Consider the following 21,644-nt stretch of genomic DNA (forward strand, 5'->3'; position numbering starts at 1 on the left):
CACCTCTAATGATTTTTGTAAAAAAAAACAACTCTCTTGGGAACTCAGATTGTATCAGAGGTAAAAAAGCTAATCTACAATACATGAGTGATGTATAAGAAAACCTTTATTGATTCATGTTAGATTCATGTGCTTTTTAGATATGAATGTGAGTGCGTCGCAGAGCTGATTAGAATCAGAGCACGTCAATCTGTGTGTCACGGCGAGCACTGGGATCACAGCTCGGGTGTTGACCTGAAATTGGGTTTAATATAAAGAGAATGAGGGAGATGAGGTCAAGTGCTCTCCTTCAGCACCTATGGAGGCTTCATGAAATCCAATACAAGCCTATACAAATGAGGTTTGAAGTGGGTCAGGGTATTTACCAAGGTCATCTGTAGCAACAGGCCAGCTCATGAATAACCATTCATGTATGCTCTGAGGAGAACAGCGTCCTTTCCAACCACCAATTCACCCCGAGGGCAACAAGCCGGCACAGGGGCAGAAATCTTAAACATATCTGTGGTGCATGTGGGAAAAGCACTGGAAGGAAGTCACAAATAATATGCACTACTATGGTCATGAGGTTGAGTGTTAAACTGGAAGGGAAACACGCAGCGGAAAATATGTTGCATGTGTTTGTTAGAATAATATTTTGCTTTAATTGAACACAAATTCCACAGCATGACTCACTGCTCCAGTCACCACCTTTGTTCAGTCCGTCTTCTCCAAACTCTTGTTACAGTTAATTGCAAACAGACAAAGTTACTTCTCCGAAAAGTACGAGGCAGGACTGAAAAGAAACACAAAGCTATGTGGGTCACATAGATGTTCGTAGTGTGCGTGAAACATACCAGAAATGTTTTTGGACTAGATTTTGGAAATGAAAGCAGCTGAATAACATCCCTGCAGACACACGTGACAGCCACTGCTGCTGGCACGCTCGCATGTGGATTCACAAGCTAGGAAAAATCTCGAGCTGCGGTGTGTGGACAGACTGTAAAAAGAGAGACGTTAAGGGGATATTCCATGCTTGCCAGGTGGGCAGTGGGCTGAAGAGGACGGAGTGTGCGTGTACGATGCGGAGGCTTGGGACTCCTGAGAGCGCGCACACAGAAAAATCTTCAGTCGTCTGTCGTCTGTCTGCAGAGATGACAGAATTTACAAGCCCGACAGACTCGCCATGAATATTGCCAGCAGCCATGTTCAAGCTCGATAGACTCTTTTTATTTCTCCTGTTGTTCTCTCTCCACTGGGCTCTCTCCTACATCACAGGGGCATCGCTGAAAATGTTTATAACACACCTCCCTCCATAATTTGTAATTTCTGCAAGCCAACAGATGTGTGGCTATTAGAGGTCAGTTTTAACTACAAGGGAGTCCAGATGGAGGAGAGGAAAGGAGAAGAGAATTGAGTCAAGGTGAGTCTAGTCAAGAGGAAGAAGGAGCAGGAGGAACTTTACCTGATGTTGGGCCTCCTCCAGATTCCCACTGGCCCAAAGAGAGAGCCCCAGACGATGGCGGATCTTCGCCTCGTCCTCACGCCGAGCAAGCTGCTCTGCAAGCCGCAGGCCTGTCACGAGGGGGGGAGGAAACGGGAGCAGATGAGAGAAAAGGAGAGGAGAGTAAAAATTATTCAGAGCAGGCAGACTCTTAGGTATCTTTCAGAGTAACAGATGTAAGCATAGCGTGGTACTGATGTTCTGACAGCGAACAGGTTTGGATATTTGGCCTCGGTTGTAAGAAACTGCTCCAACTGGGGCTGAACACACACACACACACACACTTCTGCCATAGAGGGAAGCTGTTATAGCACTAATCGGACTGCATAGTAATCAATGCTCGGGATCGACCGGCTGAGCAAACACAAACACGCTTAATGCTTGCATAAAAGAACCTGCGCGATATCATGAAGACGTCTACAAATATTTGCAAACACACCAATGAGCTAATAATAGAGTCCCAGAAGAGCGAAGTGTTGATGTTTTGTTTGAGAGACTTCAGAGTTGCGTTGGAAACCAGCGGAGGTCGGAATGTGCGAGTACACGTGTGTGTGTATGTTCGGTGTGCCTGTGTCAGAGCGCGCAGTTTGTTTTTCACTTTCAATCCCTCAAGCAGCGAGGCGTATGTCACGTCTTTGCATGTGTCCTCAGTCTGCCTGCAGAGTTCTTGGTTCTGCCCAATTACTGAGATGAAAATGCCACTCCGCAGAGGACAATGACAGCTGCTGGGCCACATATCACCCACAAGGTGCTAAATGCACAGCCGGCAGTCTGTACTCTGCAATAGCCTTTTGCTAATGCACAGTCTCACTTAACACAGGCTGCATATTTGTCTATTCTCTACGCTCGCTTGTGTGACAGAGGGGTCTGAACACGCTTTTCGAGAAAAAAAAAATGGGTCAAGCCGCCGTCGTCCAAGTCTGCTTTCCTCTGCATTCCTGGAAAACAGTCTGTGGCCGGACCAGATAAGCCAAGAACAGAGCGCATGACCCGAAAACAGGCAGCCTTTTTCCGCAAGACCCAGCACACCACGCTGCCATAGACTTCATGGCTCCTCCACGGCCACGCTCGCCGGCAGCCTTTGAAGCCTGCAACAGTCTCCCCTCTCGCCTTATCTTTCCACACACCCTCCCTCTGCCTCCCTGCCTGCCTGCCCTCTTCCCCCATTGCATCTGCTGTGCTCCTCTCTCCCTCTGCCTCCCTGTATTCATTTTCTCATCTCGCCGCCTGTGTCTCTGCCCCCCCCCCCCCCCAACCCCCCTCTGCTCTCTTTCTCTACCTGTTTCATCTTGACTGTGGTGGCAGTGCTTGCGGGGGACTCTGCACTGCTTAGGGCTCATTAGGCGCTGGAGCAAGAGAGAGGAAACAGATCTAAATTATCCTTTTCATTCTCTGACAGCCTCACCCCTCACTCATCTCAACTCCAGCTCTGAGCCTTTCATCTGCACGCACACACGCGCACACACACACACACACACACACAAACCTTTCTTTCTCTGAGCTGCTCTGTGATAGTTCTTTATGATCAAGCCTGAATGTCAACCAACTCTATGTTTTCTTTATTCTCCAGTTGACAGTGAAATAATACATGTGAATTATGACTCATGCCGATCCCTGTCTTTCCCATCCGCCCGCCCGCCGTTCTCCTTCTCTCCCTCCATCCCTCCTCTCCTCCCTAACTCTCTCATTCCCTCTGTACTCGCGCGCTGTATCATTCAGTGTCTGTCACTGTCACCGTGCGTGCCTTTGGTGCGCCCCGCAGGCACAGTCACGTAGCAGCGGCTGACATGAGGATGTGGCCGTGGCTGGCTGCACCCTGAAGAGCAACTAGAGAACACTTTAAAGGCTGGTTGACAGCTGGGTGAGAGATTCTCTGCAGCCCCCGAGGCCCACGCACCTCTGGCTTCAGACACTGGCTTCACGTGCAGACATCAAATACACATGCGTTAAAAAAAGGCAGAAAATCTCATGCACTGTAGAAGCACAAGTCCTGTAGTCCTGCAGACAAAATACCCTGGCACATGACAACTCAGCAGCCTTTGATCATGACCACATGTGGAAAAGCAGAGTGTGTCATATACAGGAAGTGAACCTGAGATATTTCAACTCCTCCTGCTGTGTCTCCTCTTTCTCCACTACAGTGCTAACACCCAACGTATTCAGTGTGAAGAGAGTCTTCCCCACACCTCTGCTATGTAGCCTAAATACTGAGGATTAAAGGGATTGTGACAGAGACACCAAATTTATCCTACATAAACACATTTCTACGATTATGCACACAGGATATAAGACAGAGTTGACATTTGAATTGAGCTGAGTACTTGCTGTTTGTTTTTGCGAAAGCCTGTTTAATTTTTAATGATAATTGAAAGCAAGGCTAATTCCCTCCACGTTTTTCAGATGTTAATCACTTAAACACATGTAGAGGAGCGAGACTTTGTCTGTTTAGAGCCTGAAAAGCAAAGAAATCAAACACAGACTGAGCTCTAGATGTATCAGTATCTCACCAGGCAAAGCCCTGCTGCCACTTTAAGTGAACCAGCGTTTGAGGTATGGCGTAAAATAGAGACACTGAACACTGTGAGGGGTCCATTAATGATGACAGGTCCCGGCATGTCACAGTCAGACACATTCAGTTTTATGTCCCGTCTGACAGGTGGATGAAAGGCCGAGCATCACAAATGTGTTTTGACAGAAATCAGTTTTATTACAGAGTCTAACATTTTAAACACTATATAAAATCATCTGTAGTATAATTTAACATTTATATAAAAAACTCCTTCATTTTATAAACTTATAAGATGATCCATCCATCCATATCTACAGCGCTTATCCTGTTCAGGGTTGCAGGGGGCTGGAGTCTATCCCAGCTGTCATTGGGCGAGAGGCGGTGTACACCCTGGACTGATCACAACCTTTCACGCTCACGCCTACGGGCAATTTAGAGTCACCAATTAACTCAAACTTCCAGTCAAGACTTCCTTTTCCACGTGCTGCATTGTTTACAGAAAAAGAAAGCGTTTTTCTTGTGATTGACTTTAATTAACGGGTCTCACATTTGCCGAAACTTCAACATCATGGTGTCAGGTTTGTCAGGTCTGTCCTCCAGAGGAAAAGAAAACTACTTTTAAAATGCTCGTTTGTTGAACAGAGGTTGGATCGATCATTTCTGATGCATTCGTGGAAGTCAGGAAATCTGAACGCTGACAGCTTTCGTGACACAGCATCAAGGGAATTCATCTCAAGTTGAATTTTAGATTTGGAACAGATTTTTAGCTGTTAGCATGCAGATGTCTGTTTATAGAGAACAAGAGGCGAAATCATCTTAGATAGCCGCTGATGGGATGTCAATACAGCGCATTACGTTCTGCCTGCTTTTGCCCTTCACACGGACTGTTTCTCCTGCATACGCTGCAGCCTGCTGATACCTGATTGGTCAATATTACTTGGACAACAAGCGTAGCACAAACAGAAACCAGAAGACCCTCCCTAAAATCCACGTCCCTGCCCACAGATTCTACATTTCTATGTAGAATGTAAATAGAGATTACCAATGAACCTAACAAGCATGTCTTTGGGCTGTGGGAGGAAGCTGGAGTTCCTGGAGCAAACCCACACATGCACAGGGAGAACATGCAAACAAACACAGAAAGCCCCCCTACATCCGAACAGGGATTCGAACCAGGAACCTTCTAGCTGTGAGGCAACAGCGCTAACCACTGCACCACTGTGCAAACCGTATAAAATCATGTTTGCTATTAAGCTGAACCTGTCTTCAGATTATACCTCCCTTTTATACAACCTCCTTTTTATCTGATTGATACACCGCTAATGTTTCCAGGTTCAAATATGAATCATCAGCAGCATTTAAACCAGAAGTGTCTTCTCAGGTTAATATTGTAATCCCATTAGTTGTTGTTCCACTAACGAAGCGTGGAGAACTTTTAATACCTCCATTAGTCGCTACAATGACGGCATTGATTTAATGACAGTGTAGCGTTGCTTGTTGAAAAGAGCATGTTGGTGTGAAAAGCCTCTTTTGTGTAAGACTGGGACAGCTGTGTGCATCGTCCTGTAATGTAAAAGTAGTGTGAACACTTGAAGTGACAGAAATTATGTCTGCCCATCAGCAGCTAATTGGTGTCTTCATGTGTTCTCCACTGCAGCTTTGTCAGACTGTATTACTGTGCACCACAGACTAGCCATTAGACACACACACTTATAAATATTATAGATGTGGAGGTCACATGTTGTCAACAGTATCTGCACCAGTCTGGAGCTGCTTCTGTCCCTCCTTCCAATTAATCTTTTTTGGGCGAACAAAAACAAAAAACAAGCCGAGCAGCATGAAGAATAAAAAAAAACTAGCAGTGGGAGCAGAAAAAAATAGTAAAACTGAAGGGGAAAAAAAGCTCGCCAACTTTTCGGTCTGGGTAGGTTGGCCAGAAATAATTGGCTGTCAAGGATAGTGAAGGGACTGTTCTTTTTCACAGCCAGGCCCAGGAACAATACAAGGACAGTGCAGGGGACAACAGGAGGACAGGGTGGAGACAGAATGGCCTGTCGCCTTTGTTTCCATTAAACCTCAACAAGCAGGCCAGCAGAGGGTGTGCGGGTCACTGCAGGCCCGGCTAACTCTAATATAGCAGACGGAGGAGAGATAGAGGAGATGTATTCCTGCTCCTTTGCATTTACTTCCTGCAGGGTGAAATATACATCTGTCCTCTTCCAGGAGCATTACCTGGATTTCAAACAGAGTTTGGGCCGTAGCGCCGTGGGTGAGCCTGAGAGAGAGGTCTGTCAACGGGCACAGGCGAGGCTGATGGTGTGAACATCCAGCTCACATATATACGGATGCTTCCACTTATCACCTTCTCGGTGACAAACCCTCCCTGCACTGTCACTGACATAATGAATTTCCGAGGGGCATAGCTGCAGGTTTTTATTTCACCATAATCTGCAGGGGACAATGAAGCGTGAGAGGCAGGAGTGTGTCAGCCAGCGTGTGAAAAGATCCTTTGGCAGCTCTGTGCAAAGAACCCTCTGAGGAAAGTAGATATAGAGGTGTGAAGAAGAGCGAGCAGTAAACAGGGAAAGTGCCTTGGCATGCATCCTGATAGGTTTGCACAGGCATACACACAAGGATGCTAGTATACCTTTACAGCGCAGAAGCCGACACAGACGAATAATACGCACACAAAATCCCCCTGTGCACTTATAACAAATAAGCACAAAGGCTCCAACACACACATACGCATGCACCCGCACATGCACACAGCCTAATAAAAATGGCAATGGCTTAGCAACAAATAGGCTCTGAATTTCATATTCATGAATTCACAAACTCTAAGCCTATCAGCTCAGGCAACAAAGGCAATCCTCTCTGCTGTTCCCCCTGACTCACTCACCTTCCTGCAGGTACATGACAGCCTGTGAGTAGTTTTGCAGTGCGTGGTGTGTCCTCCCCAGGCTGCCATAGGCCAGAGTCTTGGCAGCCAAGTCGTTCGTCTGAGCTGCCACACTTAGGTGCTGTTCCTGGAACACGACCGCCCGCTCGTAGTTTCCCAGCGACTCGTAGGTGAGGCCCAGGTTCCCGTAGGCGCGGGCTTGTCGTGCGGGGCTTCCAGCTTCCTCCGCGATCTCCAGGTCACTTTGGTGGCATCGCAGGGCCGTCTCATACTCTCCCATAGACTGATATACGACGCCCAGGCCGCAGCTGGCATCGCCCTCCAGTAGTCTGTCCTGGGTGTCCCGCGCGATGCCCAGCTGACGCTCCAGGCAGGAGATAGCCTGCTCGTAGTTCCCCAGCTGGCTGTGCAGGGCGCCCAGTTCGCCATAGGCCTGAGCCTTGCCCCCACACTCGCCCAGCTCATGAGCAACGACTAAACGCTTCTCGAAACACACGAGCGACTGCTGAAGGTTTCCCATAGCCCTGCAGGGAAAGACAGAAAACGAGTGAGTGAAGCATAGAAGGAGTGTGGCTCCTCACATTTTTAGACAAGCTAAGCTTTAACATTTATCTCATATCGCTGGGAAAAAATGTGATAGATTCATCGAGTCTGATACCTTTCTGTTCTGTAGTAACACTGTTAGAAGGAGGGCCTTTGCAGGAACATTTTTGTCCGCAAAGCAGCAGATAAATTCAGTTTTGGTTGAAATAAAATACAGATTTTAGATGTAGCCTGTGGAAAATGTCTCAAAGCTGATATGAAATTGAAAGTGTTCTTAAAGGGTAGCGCTGTTTACCATCCTTCAATGCGAGATGGGTCACCTGTCAAAGGATCCTCTCTTCCCTCCTCTTGTGCTCGTGTTGACAGAGTGGCATTCATCCCATTTCATTCGCCTTCACAGTCTTCAAACAGACTTTTATTCACTCTCAGGCACTTCACACAATGCATGATGCCGTTTCAAATGGAGCGTTATAAGAATAAAGGCCCTCGGCTTAATTAATGCTGTGTGATAATGTATGTGCTTGACTAAGAGCCGTTAGAAAAGGAGAAGGGGTTTGTGTCTGATGTCTATTATTCCCCTCTGAACTCATGCATGGCTAATACCGCTGTGTGTGATTGCTGTGGTGCCATGCTGATGATACACAATAAGAGGAAAATCATCTCTGAAATGAGGATTTCAGCAAGCCTTTCGTGTTTTATTTTGCAGCGTAGTCTCCCAGGATGCTATCAGCTCTTTGTCGCATGAGGAGAAATAGAAGCGAAGGAGACACAAGATGTAAGAGGTTGCCTCGAAATAACTGCGCTTCCCTCAGTTTCAGACGTCTGCGTGCCAAAGCTTCTTTGCATACAGATAAGCGCAGGGCCACTAGGCTGCTGCTGAGACAGCTAGCACCAGGCTCTTATCCAAGCCTCGCTCACCGGCAAGGTGTCTCTAAACTACAGTGGTCCCTGATAGTGAGCGCGAGGAGAAAAATAATATGCAAAGTGGGATTACGGTGATTATTTGTAATACCCAGCCAATACAATTATCTTCTAGAGCTCGGGAAAATTGATACGGTGTGTTTTGCAAAGACTGGAAAGTATTTTTCCTGCAGTGTGAAAGTGAATTTGAAACATGACGCCTTTCATTCAAAGCAGACTCACCTGTGTCCATTGCCCAAGCCTCTGTAGGCCTTCTCCTGGTCCTGCATGCGGTTGAGGCTCTGGGCCACAGACAGATACTGGTCATAGTACTTGATGGCTTCCTCAAAGTCTCCCAGAGCCTCATAGCAGTCTCCCAGGTTCCCATAGGCCCTGCCTCGGTCCATTACTGCCTCGTTGCCGCTCAGCTGCTGTAAAGTGGCCAGCTGCTGCTCCAGGTAGCCGATAGCTTCCTCCATCACGCCTACATTCATTTTAGTGATGCCCATATTTCCGTACACCTGAGCCTCCACGACCGGATCCTTCAGCCTCCGACCGAGCTCCAGCTGCTCTTCGTAGCTCTTGAAGGCCATAGCGTACTTCCCCAGAGCCATGTAGACCGCCGCCAGGTGACCGTGGGCTTTGCACTCTCCCGGCACGTCGCCCAGCTCTTGATACACCTCCAGCTCCTGGGTGTGGTAGCCCAGAGCTTTGTCATATTTCTGCACGAGTCTGTAGGTCGCCCCCAGGGCGGCATAGGCGCAGGCCTCCATCCGACGCTCCTTAACCTGAAACAAGACCGAAACCATAAAATCAGCATGAGGGACGTGAATGAATGATATGAAAATGACATTCCACATGACATTTCCTATTTTTATGATGGATTGTAATAGTATATGAAAGTACTACATCCATTATGTGTGGCCGTACCTGGTGAGCTAAGGCCAGCTGCTGCTCGTAAAACTGAATGGCTCCAGCTACATCTTTTTTACAGACAAATATGTCCCCGAGGTTTCCCAGGGCTCTGAAGCGAGCCTGTGCATTGTTCAGGGACTGGGCCAGCGACAGCAGATATTTCTGACACTCCTCTGCCTTAGTGAAGTCTCCCAGGGCCTTGAAAGCCAAACCCAGGTTACAGTACGCTTTAGCCTGGCTCAGTTTGTCATGAAGGTCCTTGGCCAGAGCCAGGTCCTGCTCATAGTATTTAACAGCATCCTGGTAGTTGCCCAGACAGTAGTGGGCATAACCCAGATTGTGACAAACTTTTCCTTCACTCTCCATGTCTTGGAGGTCGGGGGACAGGCGGAGGTACTGCTCGTAGTAGGGCACGGCCTGAGGGAACTCTCCTCGAGAGCAGTGGAAGTTGCCGAGGTTGCCCAGAGCCCGGGCCTCGCTCTGGACGTCTCTGAGCTCGCGAGCGATGTTGAGGTGGTTCTGGTAGTGTTGCAGAGCGCGGTCGTGGGCTCCCAGAGCTTGGTAAGCCACAGCCAGGTTTCCATGAGTGGAGGCCTGCGAGGCCCGGTCGTTGACCTCCATGGAGATCTGCAGCTCCTGGCGGTGGTAGCGAACAGCCTGGTCGAAGGCTCCGAGGGCATTGTAGGCATTACCCATGTTACCGTACGCCCGGCCCTGAGCAGCATAGTCATTCAGCTCCTGAACGATGGCCAGGTGTGTTTTGTGGAGTTTCAGTGCAGTCTCATAGTCCCCCTTCATCTGGTGGATGATGCCTGTGGAGAGAGGAGGGAGGAGGATAAAGTTAAAGACCCATTCAGGGGGAAATTGTAAATGAGTAAATTCAAGTGCCTCGTCAGCTCTTCATGTACAAAACAAGTCATTTGGTTGTTAAAATATGCTCTCTGAGCCATCTGCTCTCTGCTTACACAACAGGCTCCCCCACAGAATTATGGTCATTAAACTGTAGTGCAATCAGACACAGTTATTATAACACTAAAATAGAATCTTTTGATTGTCTAAGCGCTCTTTGATGATCTTGGTCTTAGAGGGATTTCACCAAAATCAACAACTTTTCCACAGGGTTGGAAACGGTTCTGAGAGAAGAGAAAGCAAGCCAGAGGAAGTGAAAGTGTGGGGGGAGAGTTTGAAGAGCTGATGGAAAGCTCAGCAAACAACTTCAGAAAAATGAGATAAGTGCAGAGAAACAATAAATAATGGAGAACCCGGTGCATTGAGCGTATTATCTCTGATAAAATACCATCCTCTGAAAAATAGCTCTACCCCAAAGCCAGGCAGCCATCTGGCACACACACACACACACACACATACATCCAAACAAATGTGCATCCACACTGACAAATACACAGCAGAGAGTAAAGAGACATCACAGCGTATCTACCGTATCTCTCCTCCTTCCCTCTGAGACTCACTACTAATCTCAGCTCTTTCTTTTTGCATTGTCACCCAGCTTTCAAGGATAATAATTGCATTGATAATATTAAAGCTCACTTAGAGAGAAGACAGGATGCTTTCAGGCTGGCGGATGGAGACAGAGAAACCAGCTGCAGGGCATAAAGCTCCATCCGCCACCATTGCTCTGCTGCATCAGCATGGAGACTAATGTGCCACTAGGACAGAAGAGGGGGTGCAGCAGCCTCTGATGGGACACCCGGGATGGAAACGGCTCTGGAGCCAGAGTGGGTGGGAACCAGGGAAGGAGAGGGGCTCTGTGGCTTGTGGTGAGTTTGTGATGGTGCCGCCGGGATTAGTTACCGCCATGTGTGTTTTCCCATTTATTTCATCCGAAACCTGCCACATTATGGGCCTGAACGCTGGCTACATAAACAGAGGGAGTGAAACTAAACAGACGGCTCAAATGACTGCAGAGGTTAAATGATTGATGGGAAGCTGCTTTCAGGTTTTTGGCCCAATTAGAAAGCAGCACATGAGGCCAATGAGAATGGAAAACACTTTGGCACCTCTACAGGAAGTGCCACTGGACTTCATTTAGGTTTGACACATTACCAGGTTTGCATATTCATAGACAAGTGGACGCATACTTTTGAAGGTTGATATTCACTCGAGCCGTAAGAGTGACATCTGCATCATCAATATTTGACTCCGCATCACGTCTAAATGAGGTGATTAGTCTCAGAGTAACCTGAACTGAGAGTCTGAGAGTTTCACGCAGAGAAAAACAGCTTTTTCTGCAGACAGATTTTTCTGGGAAAACATCATCAAAGATCGTCGGCCTACTTAATTCAGACCATGATGCAGCGTGCAGCAAGCGCCTCCTGAAGAACCAGAACTGATTTGCTGTTTGTTTGCTTGCTTGTGTTCTCGGGTCAGAGCAATACAACCTGTACTGACCTTGTAATCATCAGGTCACCGCCCTGAGGAGTTGGTATGCAAGCAGTGTTATAGAGCAGAACAGAGAGAAGCTGTAATGCCTATAATACAGGGCTGGAAATGATTGAAATCTATGTACAGCACAAATACAGCCAACATAAATAAATAAAGCTTGGAAATCTGGGAATTTTTGGATATTTCCTAAACCCATCAGGTCTGCCGTTCCTTGTCGTCTCTCCTAAGAGTGTTACCACGTTAAGATTCACAGCAGGCAACTTGGAAGAGCACCGACAGCCCTCGCCACAAAGTCACTCCCAAGGTTATGTTTTCCCCAACGGAGGCTGATCTCGCCGCGGATATAATGCCTACTGATGTATTACCAGCAAACATGTTCCATGCTGCAGGCTAAAAATGGATCTGGGGCTCGGGCGATGGACGCAGGGGTAGATGAGGCAGCCGGGACAGAGGCTGGTGCTGAATGGCGAAGGTTTGAGGTTGGGCTTGGAAGCTGCAGCCAAAATTGCCATAAGCCTCGGGCTATGCCTGGAGCCGCACTTGAGGCAAGAAAATATTTTCTGCCCCCCTCCATATGGTAAGAGGATTATGGAAGCCTCTGGGAGAAGTATCCAGAATGATAGTAAATAAAACCATAGCAAACATGCTGGTAAATACTGATGAAGCACAAAAATGTGGAATCAGTACAGGTCTCTCCGGCCAAATCAAAACGACCCCAACAAAGTATCTCTCAAAGTGTTCCATACTAAATGCTCCTGACTGTAACGTATCAAATAATATGGCTCAATTATTCCCTTTTTGCACACAGCTCCAGATAATGACAGCAAAGAACCAGGATACAGCACACACCACATCAGTCAAATATATTTATACAGGGCCCTATCCATCCAGCGCACCCTCCATCCCCCCATAACCAAAGACATTAAAAGCATGGCAATGTGTTGTCACTTTTCATTACACAGCCGGCTGTACAAAGAGGGATACGCTGCAGTGATGACTTTGAGGGATAGCGTCGTGTTCGGAGTAAATCACTGTGTCATTCTTCCAGGAGCCACGGAGGTCCTGAGCGCCGCCGCCGCCTTCACTCCGCTAAGAGGATTTCACCAACAATGCTGCTGGGTGAAACTAGAAATAGAAGCAGAGATGACCAGCCGGAGCCAAAAATAATAGCTCGGTTGTTTTCCTCATTTACGTTATAGAATGAGGTCAACGTTATAATTTAGATTCCATGTTTGAGAAGTACAAAACCAGAAAACAGGATGTTGGAATTGTGGTGGAAATGTTGATGACGATTCAGGCCTCAGCTCAGGGAGATTGGCGTGTTTAAAATACCAAAGGGGGAAGTCGGTCTTTGAAGGAAGTTCCAATGAGGCTGGAAATATGCAAAAAGAATACTCCATCCTACCAGAGCTCAAAGATTTAGTTCAGAACTTCTGAATTTTTAACGCTTTCTAGATAATCTTGAAACTGTGAACATATTTAAAAAGCTGCTAGTGCCAAAGTTTTGTTTCTTCTTTAGGGTTGTCTTCCTTATGTTTGGCTTTTTATTTATAGGACGGCTGAAGAGAGACAGGAAGTATGGGGGATGACATGCACCAAATGATCGGCAGGCCGGGAGTCGAACCTGCGATCAGTGTGTCGACACATGGGGCACCCCTCCACCAGCCGAGCCAAAGCAGCACCCCAGGGTTCCTAAAGCTATATCTGCCCTTCACTAGCATCATGTTAGCCCCCATCAGGCAGACCCAGAGGGAGCACCTGATTGAAAAGGTTCATAGCGAGTACATGCAGCATCTACAGATGATGAGTGGATGACTACACCATAATATGCAGGATTACTTTCCCAGAGACTTCCCGTGTAATCATGTCGATGAAAATGAAAGGGTGAATGGAAGTTGAAAGACTCCATTATAATATGCAAAGTGTCTTAACTGAGCTGTGCGAGTTGTACATTATAGAACAGTGTATGTTACGATCTGCGGGGGGAAGCAGTGAGCCGAGGCAGACACTGGATCCTGCCGGGGTCTGCAGGGGGAGGGAAGAGGCGGAGCTGGAGGAGTCTGGGCTTAAGGTAGCAAATCCTCGCGCGCAGACACAGACATCCTCTCCAGTCTGACTGACAGAGAGACAGGAAGGGGGGAGATAAAAAAAGGGACATGGTATGGATGGATGGATGCGTGTTGAATGGGTGGTCTGCCAACAGAAACACAGAGAGGGTGCTGTGCGAGTCGTCCTTAGCGCTCCTTTAGCTCATCAAAACAACTGTCGCTTTAGTGTACATGAACATTACACTGATTCCTCCTCACGATATTCAGCAATATTCTTTTTGCATTACACACCGTTTAGAGACAGATAACATTTCATGCTGACGTCGCTGAAATGCGACCACTGTTGCTTAATGTTAAAAAATGTTATGGCTCTTTTGTTTCATTTAATAGCTCCACATTGAGCGGAATAAAAACTGCATACAGTGAGCGAAATGTAAGTGTAAGCACAGAGACGAGGAGAGAGTGTTTTGCAGGGCTCTGAGTCCAGTTGCTGGCAGCGTCCTCAGTCAGGAGATTGAAGGAGGCCATGCAGGGGGAGGCAGGGAGCGTCTGCTGCTTTTCCAACAAACAGACATTCGAGGCCAGGCTGCACAGATCAGCTAGATAGCAAAGACCTCTACAGGGGGGAGTGACATAAGACAGGCATCCTCAAACTCCCACCACCACCTCGCTTCTTCTATTAAGTAGACATTGAAGATGTCCCCAATCACAGACGAATTCACTTTCTTTGTGTTTGTTAGGCTCCTTCCCCGTCTTCCTCCTTACAGCGTGCTTTCATTCATCCTGTCTGGGCCATTAGGCTGGCTAAATTCCTCTGTAAATTCTGCACTCGCCTGCTCGCTTTCCTGGTCAGACTAATAATATATCTACATCACTGCTATTTCCCTAGGCTTAGGTAGAAAACGGAATAATCTGTGTGCCTCGCAGCCCCGGGCGAGTCTGGTCCCTGTCTGTTCCTGCTGAGGGCAATGTGAATTTAGGGATTTATGCTTGTGCAATCCTTGTTGTTATTATGAAGATGATAATGATGATGAAGTAGTTATAAAACCATGTCATGATAAAGGATGTTTATCTTATCTTCTAATTGCGTGATGATTCAGCCTGTTTACACGCCGTTATTTAAAACGCAACAATGACATAATCCCCGTCAAGATAAGACGCTTTATTGCTCCCAATCTCAGGGTCAGTGTTACAATATTTCAACACAACAGCCGGCCCACATGGCCCATTTAAAATAGAAACCATGAATCATCTTGTGTAACAATGTTTCTGTCAGACATGTTACAAAACCTGGTAATCAGATGTCTGGTCAAAGCAGATTTCCACAACTGATTTTCTGGAATGTAAATTCCAGCGCTCGTTCCCACATGACCCTTAAACGGAAAAAGCTGCAAGTGTGAAACGAGTTTAGCATAAAAGGGCTGAAGCTAATTCATCACAGAAGTTCTGCCCTCTTTCTTTCACTACCGCTGATGAGATTTGAGCATCGGAGCATTGTGTGAATCTTTGCGGTTCTGTGAACTCTTCTTCCTGTTTTCCTCTTTTCTGTTGCCTTGTTTTTGTGAGCATCAGCAGGAAATATTCCCAGAGGGACGCTGGATAAGAAGAAGGAGGGAAAAAAAATGCTTAATTAGGAGCGTTACCTCCGGCTCTTCTCGCTGATGGAGGCGACAGTTCTGTGACTTCTTTGGGACGTACGGTCAAACGAGGAGGTGTGAATCGAGCACAACAAAGACCAGGCTTCCACACAAACGCCATCCGACAAAGTCTCTTTGAAGTGCAATGCAAGAGGAAATAATACAATTTAGATTCTGTTTCATGAATAGCAGAAATGTGAACTACACGGGAACCCACCACTTTAGCCCTCTCTCAGATATTAAATATTGCTGACTAGGGGGTAAGTTAGCCAATTAATGAATAATAAATGGGGCTGGAATGCAACATTTTCATATCCTTTATAGGTCAGAGTGTGCTGAGCCAGGGCCGCTGGTACCGCTGGGCATCATGGTTAGATATTAAAGCAGGGCCATCTCGATGCAACTGTACCTCAGAGCCATGTCAGCTGCTGCTCCACCCACACTGCACGCACCATTAACGACAAGCTGAGAGGGCATAATAAAAGTTTCTTCTTCCCCGTTTCTGCGACTTCTTGTTCCCATCTCTCGCAGTGTTTTCCTCCTTTTATCGCTGCTCGTTAATCTTCGCTCCATCACGCGTCCCCTCTTTGTGCGGCAGCATTATTTGAAGTCTCGAACAACATCCTGTTAGTTTTAGCCCGCATTATCTCCTTGTGCTAAAGCAGGTTTTGGGGCGTCGATGACGGAATAACAACGCACACCCCGCTGCTGCAAACAAAAACAACAACAACAACAATGGGGCAATTACAGACCGACGCTGCACAACCTCCACTTCATTCTCTGTTATCTTCATTATTCAGCTCCTCTTGAATCAGCTATTAAAGGTAATTAAGCGATTCATCAAGTCAGTTTCAATTACTGGGAGCTTGACAGCTGCAGATTACAATCAGTAGGGGTGAGGGGAGAGACGGATAGAGCGTGAGAGAGGAAGGCATCAAAAAGTAACAGAAAAGAGGAGAGTAACAACAGTTCGGGCGGCTCTGAGACGGGCAGGAAGCTTCAGGAGGTTCAGCATCCACATGATGCTCCAGCGTGTCCCGGCTGTCTCCAAAGAGCAACAGGCTGCTACCACCCACTCATTCAGCTCCAGGAGGTCTTTGACACCGCATCAACTACACTATCATTACTCCGTCATGGACTCTAAGAGCTGTAATGTTGCAACTAATAATAAATACCAGCCATCATACGACAGATAGGACTACATGTGCGGCCTCACATGTCATAAAAAAGCACTCATGTGCTGTGAGATCATAAAAATGTTCTCACTACAGCCCCTAATTTATAACAAGCAGCTCTCCTTTAAGATCAGGTGTGTGCCTGTGCTGAGAGCTTTCCAGGAAGTGCAACCATTAGGCCGGTCAAAGGACGCCTTCAATTTATGTTTGGCTGATTAACCCCGCTCTCTGCTCGCACACTTTTACACGTTAGGTTAAAGAATAAATCATAAGGGAGGTCCTATTATGCCTTTTAGTTGTCCATTAGAGTCAGGTTTACTACAGTCTCGATGGCTATCATAAGTCATCCAGCATAGGTTGTAATTGCTGGATTAAACAGAAGAGAATTGGCCGTAATATGTATCTCACCGGGTCTTTAATATCCAAAGGGACACCTTTATCCCCAAGGATCCTTTCATCATTGTATGAGCAGACTCCACAAGGTTACCGTGGCGATAATTTCATCCTAGCGGGATTTTGTTAGAAAATATTGGATTGTAAAGGCGATAATAATTACATTACCAAAAGACCCTGATCGTATATTTGATTTTCCTCATTGCTATTATATCAATCTTCACGCCACTTTTCATTTCAAGGTGTGATTAAGTCCAAGCCAGTGTGAAGGTGAGAGCAGCGCAGATAAACGTGAAGATTTCCCACGAAAAATCACACTTTTTATTTATACTCTGACAGCGTGCGCTATATGTTGGCAATGTATCACCGCAGATCTTCCTGGGCTCACAAATTACTGCTGGCTCTAACACGCACCATCTTCCTCCCTGGCTCACACGCAGACGGCCGACACTCCTTATGCTTCCATAATCTACGGGGCACTACGCACTGTACGCTTCAATACTGCGGCTTAAAAACACTTTACATAAACCAGTGGTGATACAGTCACATACTGCAGGCCTTTGCTTCTAAAGTGATAAAAACACTGCGGCCTTATTAACAATAAATATCAACAACAATAAGTAAACAGCTCATTTAAATGAAGACAAACACAGGAATGTAGCCAGCAGCAGAGAGGGGAACATTAGCAGGAAGCTCTCACACTGTTTGACTCAAATGATAAAAAGGCGGGAAAGACGCATTTCACTCTTTTCCTTCTCATCCCTCACGACAAATGGACTGCATTTACATTTTGTTTAAAGCCCCTTTATAGTCTCCGACCACCCAAAGTACTGTGCACACGTGACACTTTCACACACTGATGGCGGAAGATGCCATGCAAGGTGCCAAATTGCCCATCAGAATCTAATGTAAGCTATTCACACACACTCTCACACTGCTGACGATGCCTTCAGGAGGAATTTGGGGTTCAGTATCTTGCCCGAAGAAAGCTGCAGAATGGAGGACACCGAATCGAACATCTGATTTTCTGAATCATTGAAAACCTGCTTTTTCTCTGAGCTACAGCCTTCCCCATCCAGTTCGGCGAGGTCAAATACAGTTAAAAGAAACTTTCCTTAACTCCCATGTTGAGAAAACAATCAGTAAATACTAGGGCGGCACGATATTGGAAAAAACTGTTAGAACACTGTTACTTTGTTCTGCGATATTTATTGCGATTTAAAAAAATACAGAAAATAATACCAGATGAATGCAGTGTTTTCATGTCTGTATAAACAAGACTCTCACTTATAAGCCACCTCGCATAACAGAGCCGACATGATGCAGCGTTGTGTGCTTGTTTACAGTTAACAGGCAGGTGACACGCAGACTGTGCAGCTAAGCGGTCAGTTCACTCTGTGCTCTGATGAAGAGCTGTACTGATGTGATATCAGATGGACTTTTCCTGTAGATTAGTGATGGCAAATGAGAAATTGGAGTTTTTGTTTTGCACCGAGCAACAATAAAGTAACAGCTTTAGGTGTTTCACTGAATTTGCTTCCCCAACACACGTCCTGTGATGTGACTATTGCACATGTGCACATCGCAATTGTGATCGTTAAACGATATATCATGCAGACCTAGTAAATACTACCTCCAGTCTGAACTAGTTCATGCTAACTACCAGGTGCTTCCTTGTCTCAGAGGACGTGCTAAGACACGTACTATAAAGTCTGTGCTCATGGACACTAACTTTTCATTGTCCTAAACTGAAAAGGTCAACAAGGAATCTTAAAGGAAAAAATACCCTCCACACATACACAGGTACATGCTGTGAGAAGATTTCCATCAGAGGTGATGAGATCAAACTGGGATTGTTGTGAAAGGGTTCCAGTATTTTGTGACGGCCACTTATCACTTCTAAGGAGAACACTACTACCAAAGGTGGTCTCAAGTCTTCAGGGGATTCTCTCCAGTGATTAAAACTCATTATTATACCCTGACTGATGGACTAGTTGGCCAATTAGTGAATGCAATTATAAATTCCAGGAGGATAACCTTTGTACTATGTACAGCCTCTTTCTACAGTTTATGTGAATGTGAATGATTGTTGCTATAATCATTTCAGAAGTTGTAAAATCCTATCTTATCCTATTCTTGATTCTATCACTGAAACAGCACAGACACACATTACTTACACTTTCTCTCTCCCAACTCGTCAAACAGGAGCTTGGTCAGCGGCCACACGCTTCAAACCTTTACACTGTAACTGTGACTTTACTGTTTTTGCTGTAACAAACCTTATTCCGTGTCGCTATTGGTGTCTCCTGGTGAGTTTTGGTACAGACACCTGAACACCTGCTTAACCATGTCTTTGTGTAAACGCATATCTAACTTAATGCAGAGAAAACAGTGCTGAATATGTCCCTGTTCCAATACATAAAAAACACCAGAGAAGCTACTGAGTGAATATCCTGAGGCCTTATATGGCATCCAACTGCTTTTATCCTATTCTGAATGTCAGACAAAGCGCTTAAGTCCTGCATTTTAACAAGCCTGAGGCAATGCAACAATGTAAACAAGCTTCCAACTCTTCTCCTGCTTTCTCTTTGTTCTGTCATAATACATTAATACATTTTAAGTTATAGTCACTGTATGTTGATTTGACATACATTTTGGCCCTATAGACTTGCCTTTGGTATGTGTTCACATACATAACTATAGTTAAGTACACTACCCGCCCCCTTAATTACCCCTTCAAACCCTGGTCCCCTGGGTCAAAGTCATGTGTTTTGTTCTGTTTTTTTGCTCTTTATACTTCTTCAGCAGGCTATGACAGACTATAAAAAAAATATGCCAGAGGAGAGAGTCCAGAGATTATGCTAGAGGGGAACCAACAGTGTCTTAGACTGAAGCTCAGGTCGTCCGGCCGAGCAGCCATATTTGAAAAGTGGAGAGTCAGAACAGGCTGGTACTTTACAGAGGACTGTTTTTGATCCTGCAAATCAAACATTAAAGGTATAATAAGTAGGATTGTCCTAGAAAAATAAAATATAGTACAAATATAATATAATATAAATCATCACTTATGGGCCTCTATACATGTGTGTTGGTGAGTGTGTGTGCAGACCCTTGTGAGACCCTTCCCTCTGCATCTATTCTGTTGTTTTGCTTTGAAAGGGGACGTTTTCAGGAGGGGCGCTGTTGTGGTTCCCTGAGCCAGTCACAGCATATAGGTGAGTGTGGGAGTAGTTCAAATTAGCAACTGGGCCCCATTCAGACCGTTGAACATGGCGAAAGAGCGATGCAGAGTTGGTCTTCTTTCTGTTGGACAGGCAGGTGCCTCAAACTGGGTAGGACAAGCTAACTGGCGGTTAGCATGTTAGCTCAAAGGTAACCAGCGGTTAGTATGCTACCGCAACGGTAACCACGGTTAGCATGCTAGCGCAAAGGTAACCAGCGGTTAGCATGTTGCCACAAAGGTTACCGTGATGCTGTCAGTGTTAACTCGGCAGGTGGGCGTGTTGTTGCAGAGAATGAGAGAGAGAGAGAGAGTGAGAGTGAGTTTCTGGTGACGAAGAGCCCAGGAGGAGGGGCCAAGTTTGAATGTGTTGTTGACAAAATGCAGGGAAAAATCCTACTTATTATTATCTTTAATGTAATCCGACAATATTGCAGATTGCTCTGGATTAATATTTCTGATTAACCAGTCTGAACAACCAGCAGTTAGCCTATCTTTTCCTCTGTTTTGAGACAGTGATATTGATACATTATAATTCAGTATGCTGTGTGTTTACTATAGAAATCAAACAGTTTACTAGGACCACATGGCAAGGATTTGGTGACCTTAACCAGCGTAGTTATCTTAGTTTTGCATACATACCCAGATTGGAGGAGGCCCTCCCCTCTGCGGCTCTGTCCTTCAAACCCTCAGCTATAGACAGCTGCTGCTCGTGGTACTGCTTGGCCCTCTCCAAGTCCTGCATGCAGCGAGCGGCGTGACCCAGCCCCGCGTAGGCTCTCATCTCGATGGACTTTTCCTCCAGCTCCTGGGCCAGCTCCAGTACGTGAGTGTGGTAGGACATGGCCTTGTCAAAGTTACGGTGGTAGTGGTAGGCACTGCCCAGGTTGCTGTAGGCCCGAGCTTCCTCACGTTTATTCTCCAGGGCCTTGGCGATGCCCAGGTGCTGCTCGTGGCATTGGACAGCATTTTCAAAGTCTCCCATGGCGATGTAGACGGCTCCCATGTTTCCCAGCTCGCGGGCCTCGGACAGCTGATCCTTGGATTGCTTGGCCAGCAGGACACACTGTTTGTGGCTGGCTAGGGCGTTTGGATAGTCCCCTATGGCTGTGTATACATGGCCCAAGCTGCTCAGCGCCATTGAAGCAGCCTATGGATGGAAAGACAGAGAAAAGATGGACAAAAAGTAAGTAAAACAGAAAGGTAACAAACTGTATTCAAATGGCCCCTTTAATTATACCCACATCCCATCAACAGTGTGTCATTTTGTTGCCTTTGTATCACAGATTTCCCACCCACACTTAGATGTCCCTTTAGCCTGAATTACTGTACATCAAATGGAGAAAAAACAAGGGAAAAAAATCCATTTCCCAAATCTCTTAGGAGGCTTACTGCTCAGAGAGCAAACAACAAACAAAACCTGATTTGATTTCATCCTCGCTAAGTAACGAGGGGGGTAAAGTGTGATGCAGATCGGCGCAGCAGCAGGCTTGTTTTAAAGCCCTCAGTTTGCCCGCTGCAA

General features: G+C 46.3%; 1 protein-coding gene across 1 annotated transcript in view; it reads right to left on the bottom strand.

Moving 5' to 3' along the window:
* The window catches only part of LOC138610013 (tetratricopeptide repeat protein 28-like), a gene marked incomplete at its 5' end in the record, with an annotated part of 185,820 nt that overhangs the window by 17,896 nt on the left and 146,280 nt on the right, over positions 1-21,644 (bottom strand). The window contains 5 exons of the mRNA XM_069682715.1: positions 1,442-1,551; positions 6,889-7,412; positions 8,575-9,119; positions 9,262-10,058; positions 20,765-21,272. Coding sequence (XP_069538816.1) covers positions 1,442-1,551; positions 6,889-7,412; positions 8,575-9,119; positions 9,262-10,058; positions 20,765-21,272 — 2,484 coding nt within the window. The remainder of the gene's footprint in view (positions 1-1,441; positions 1,552-6,888; positions 7,413-8,574; positions 9,120-9,261; positions 10,059-20,764; positions 21,273-21,644) is intronic.

Source organism: Semicossyphus pulcher, unplaced genomic scaffold (assembly GCF_022749685.1).
Source record: "Semicossyphus pulcher isolate SPU_LCO1_2020_fin unplaced genomic scaffold, fSemPul1.0.p SCAF_6, whole genome shotgun sequence".
NCBI classification, from domain to species: domain Eukaryota; kingdom Metazoa; phylum Chordata; class Actinopteri; order Labriformes; family Labridae; genus Semicossyphus; species Semicossyphus pulcher.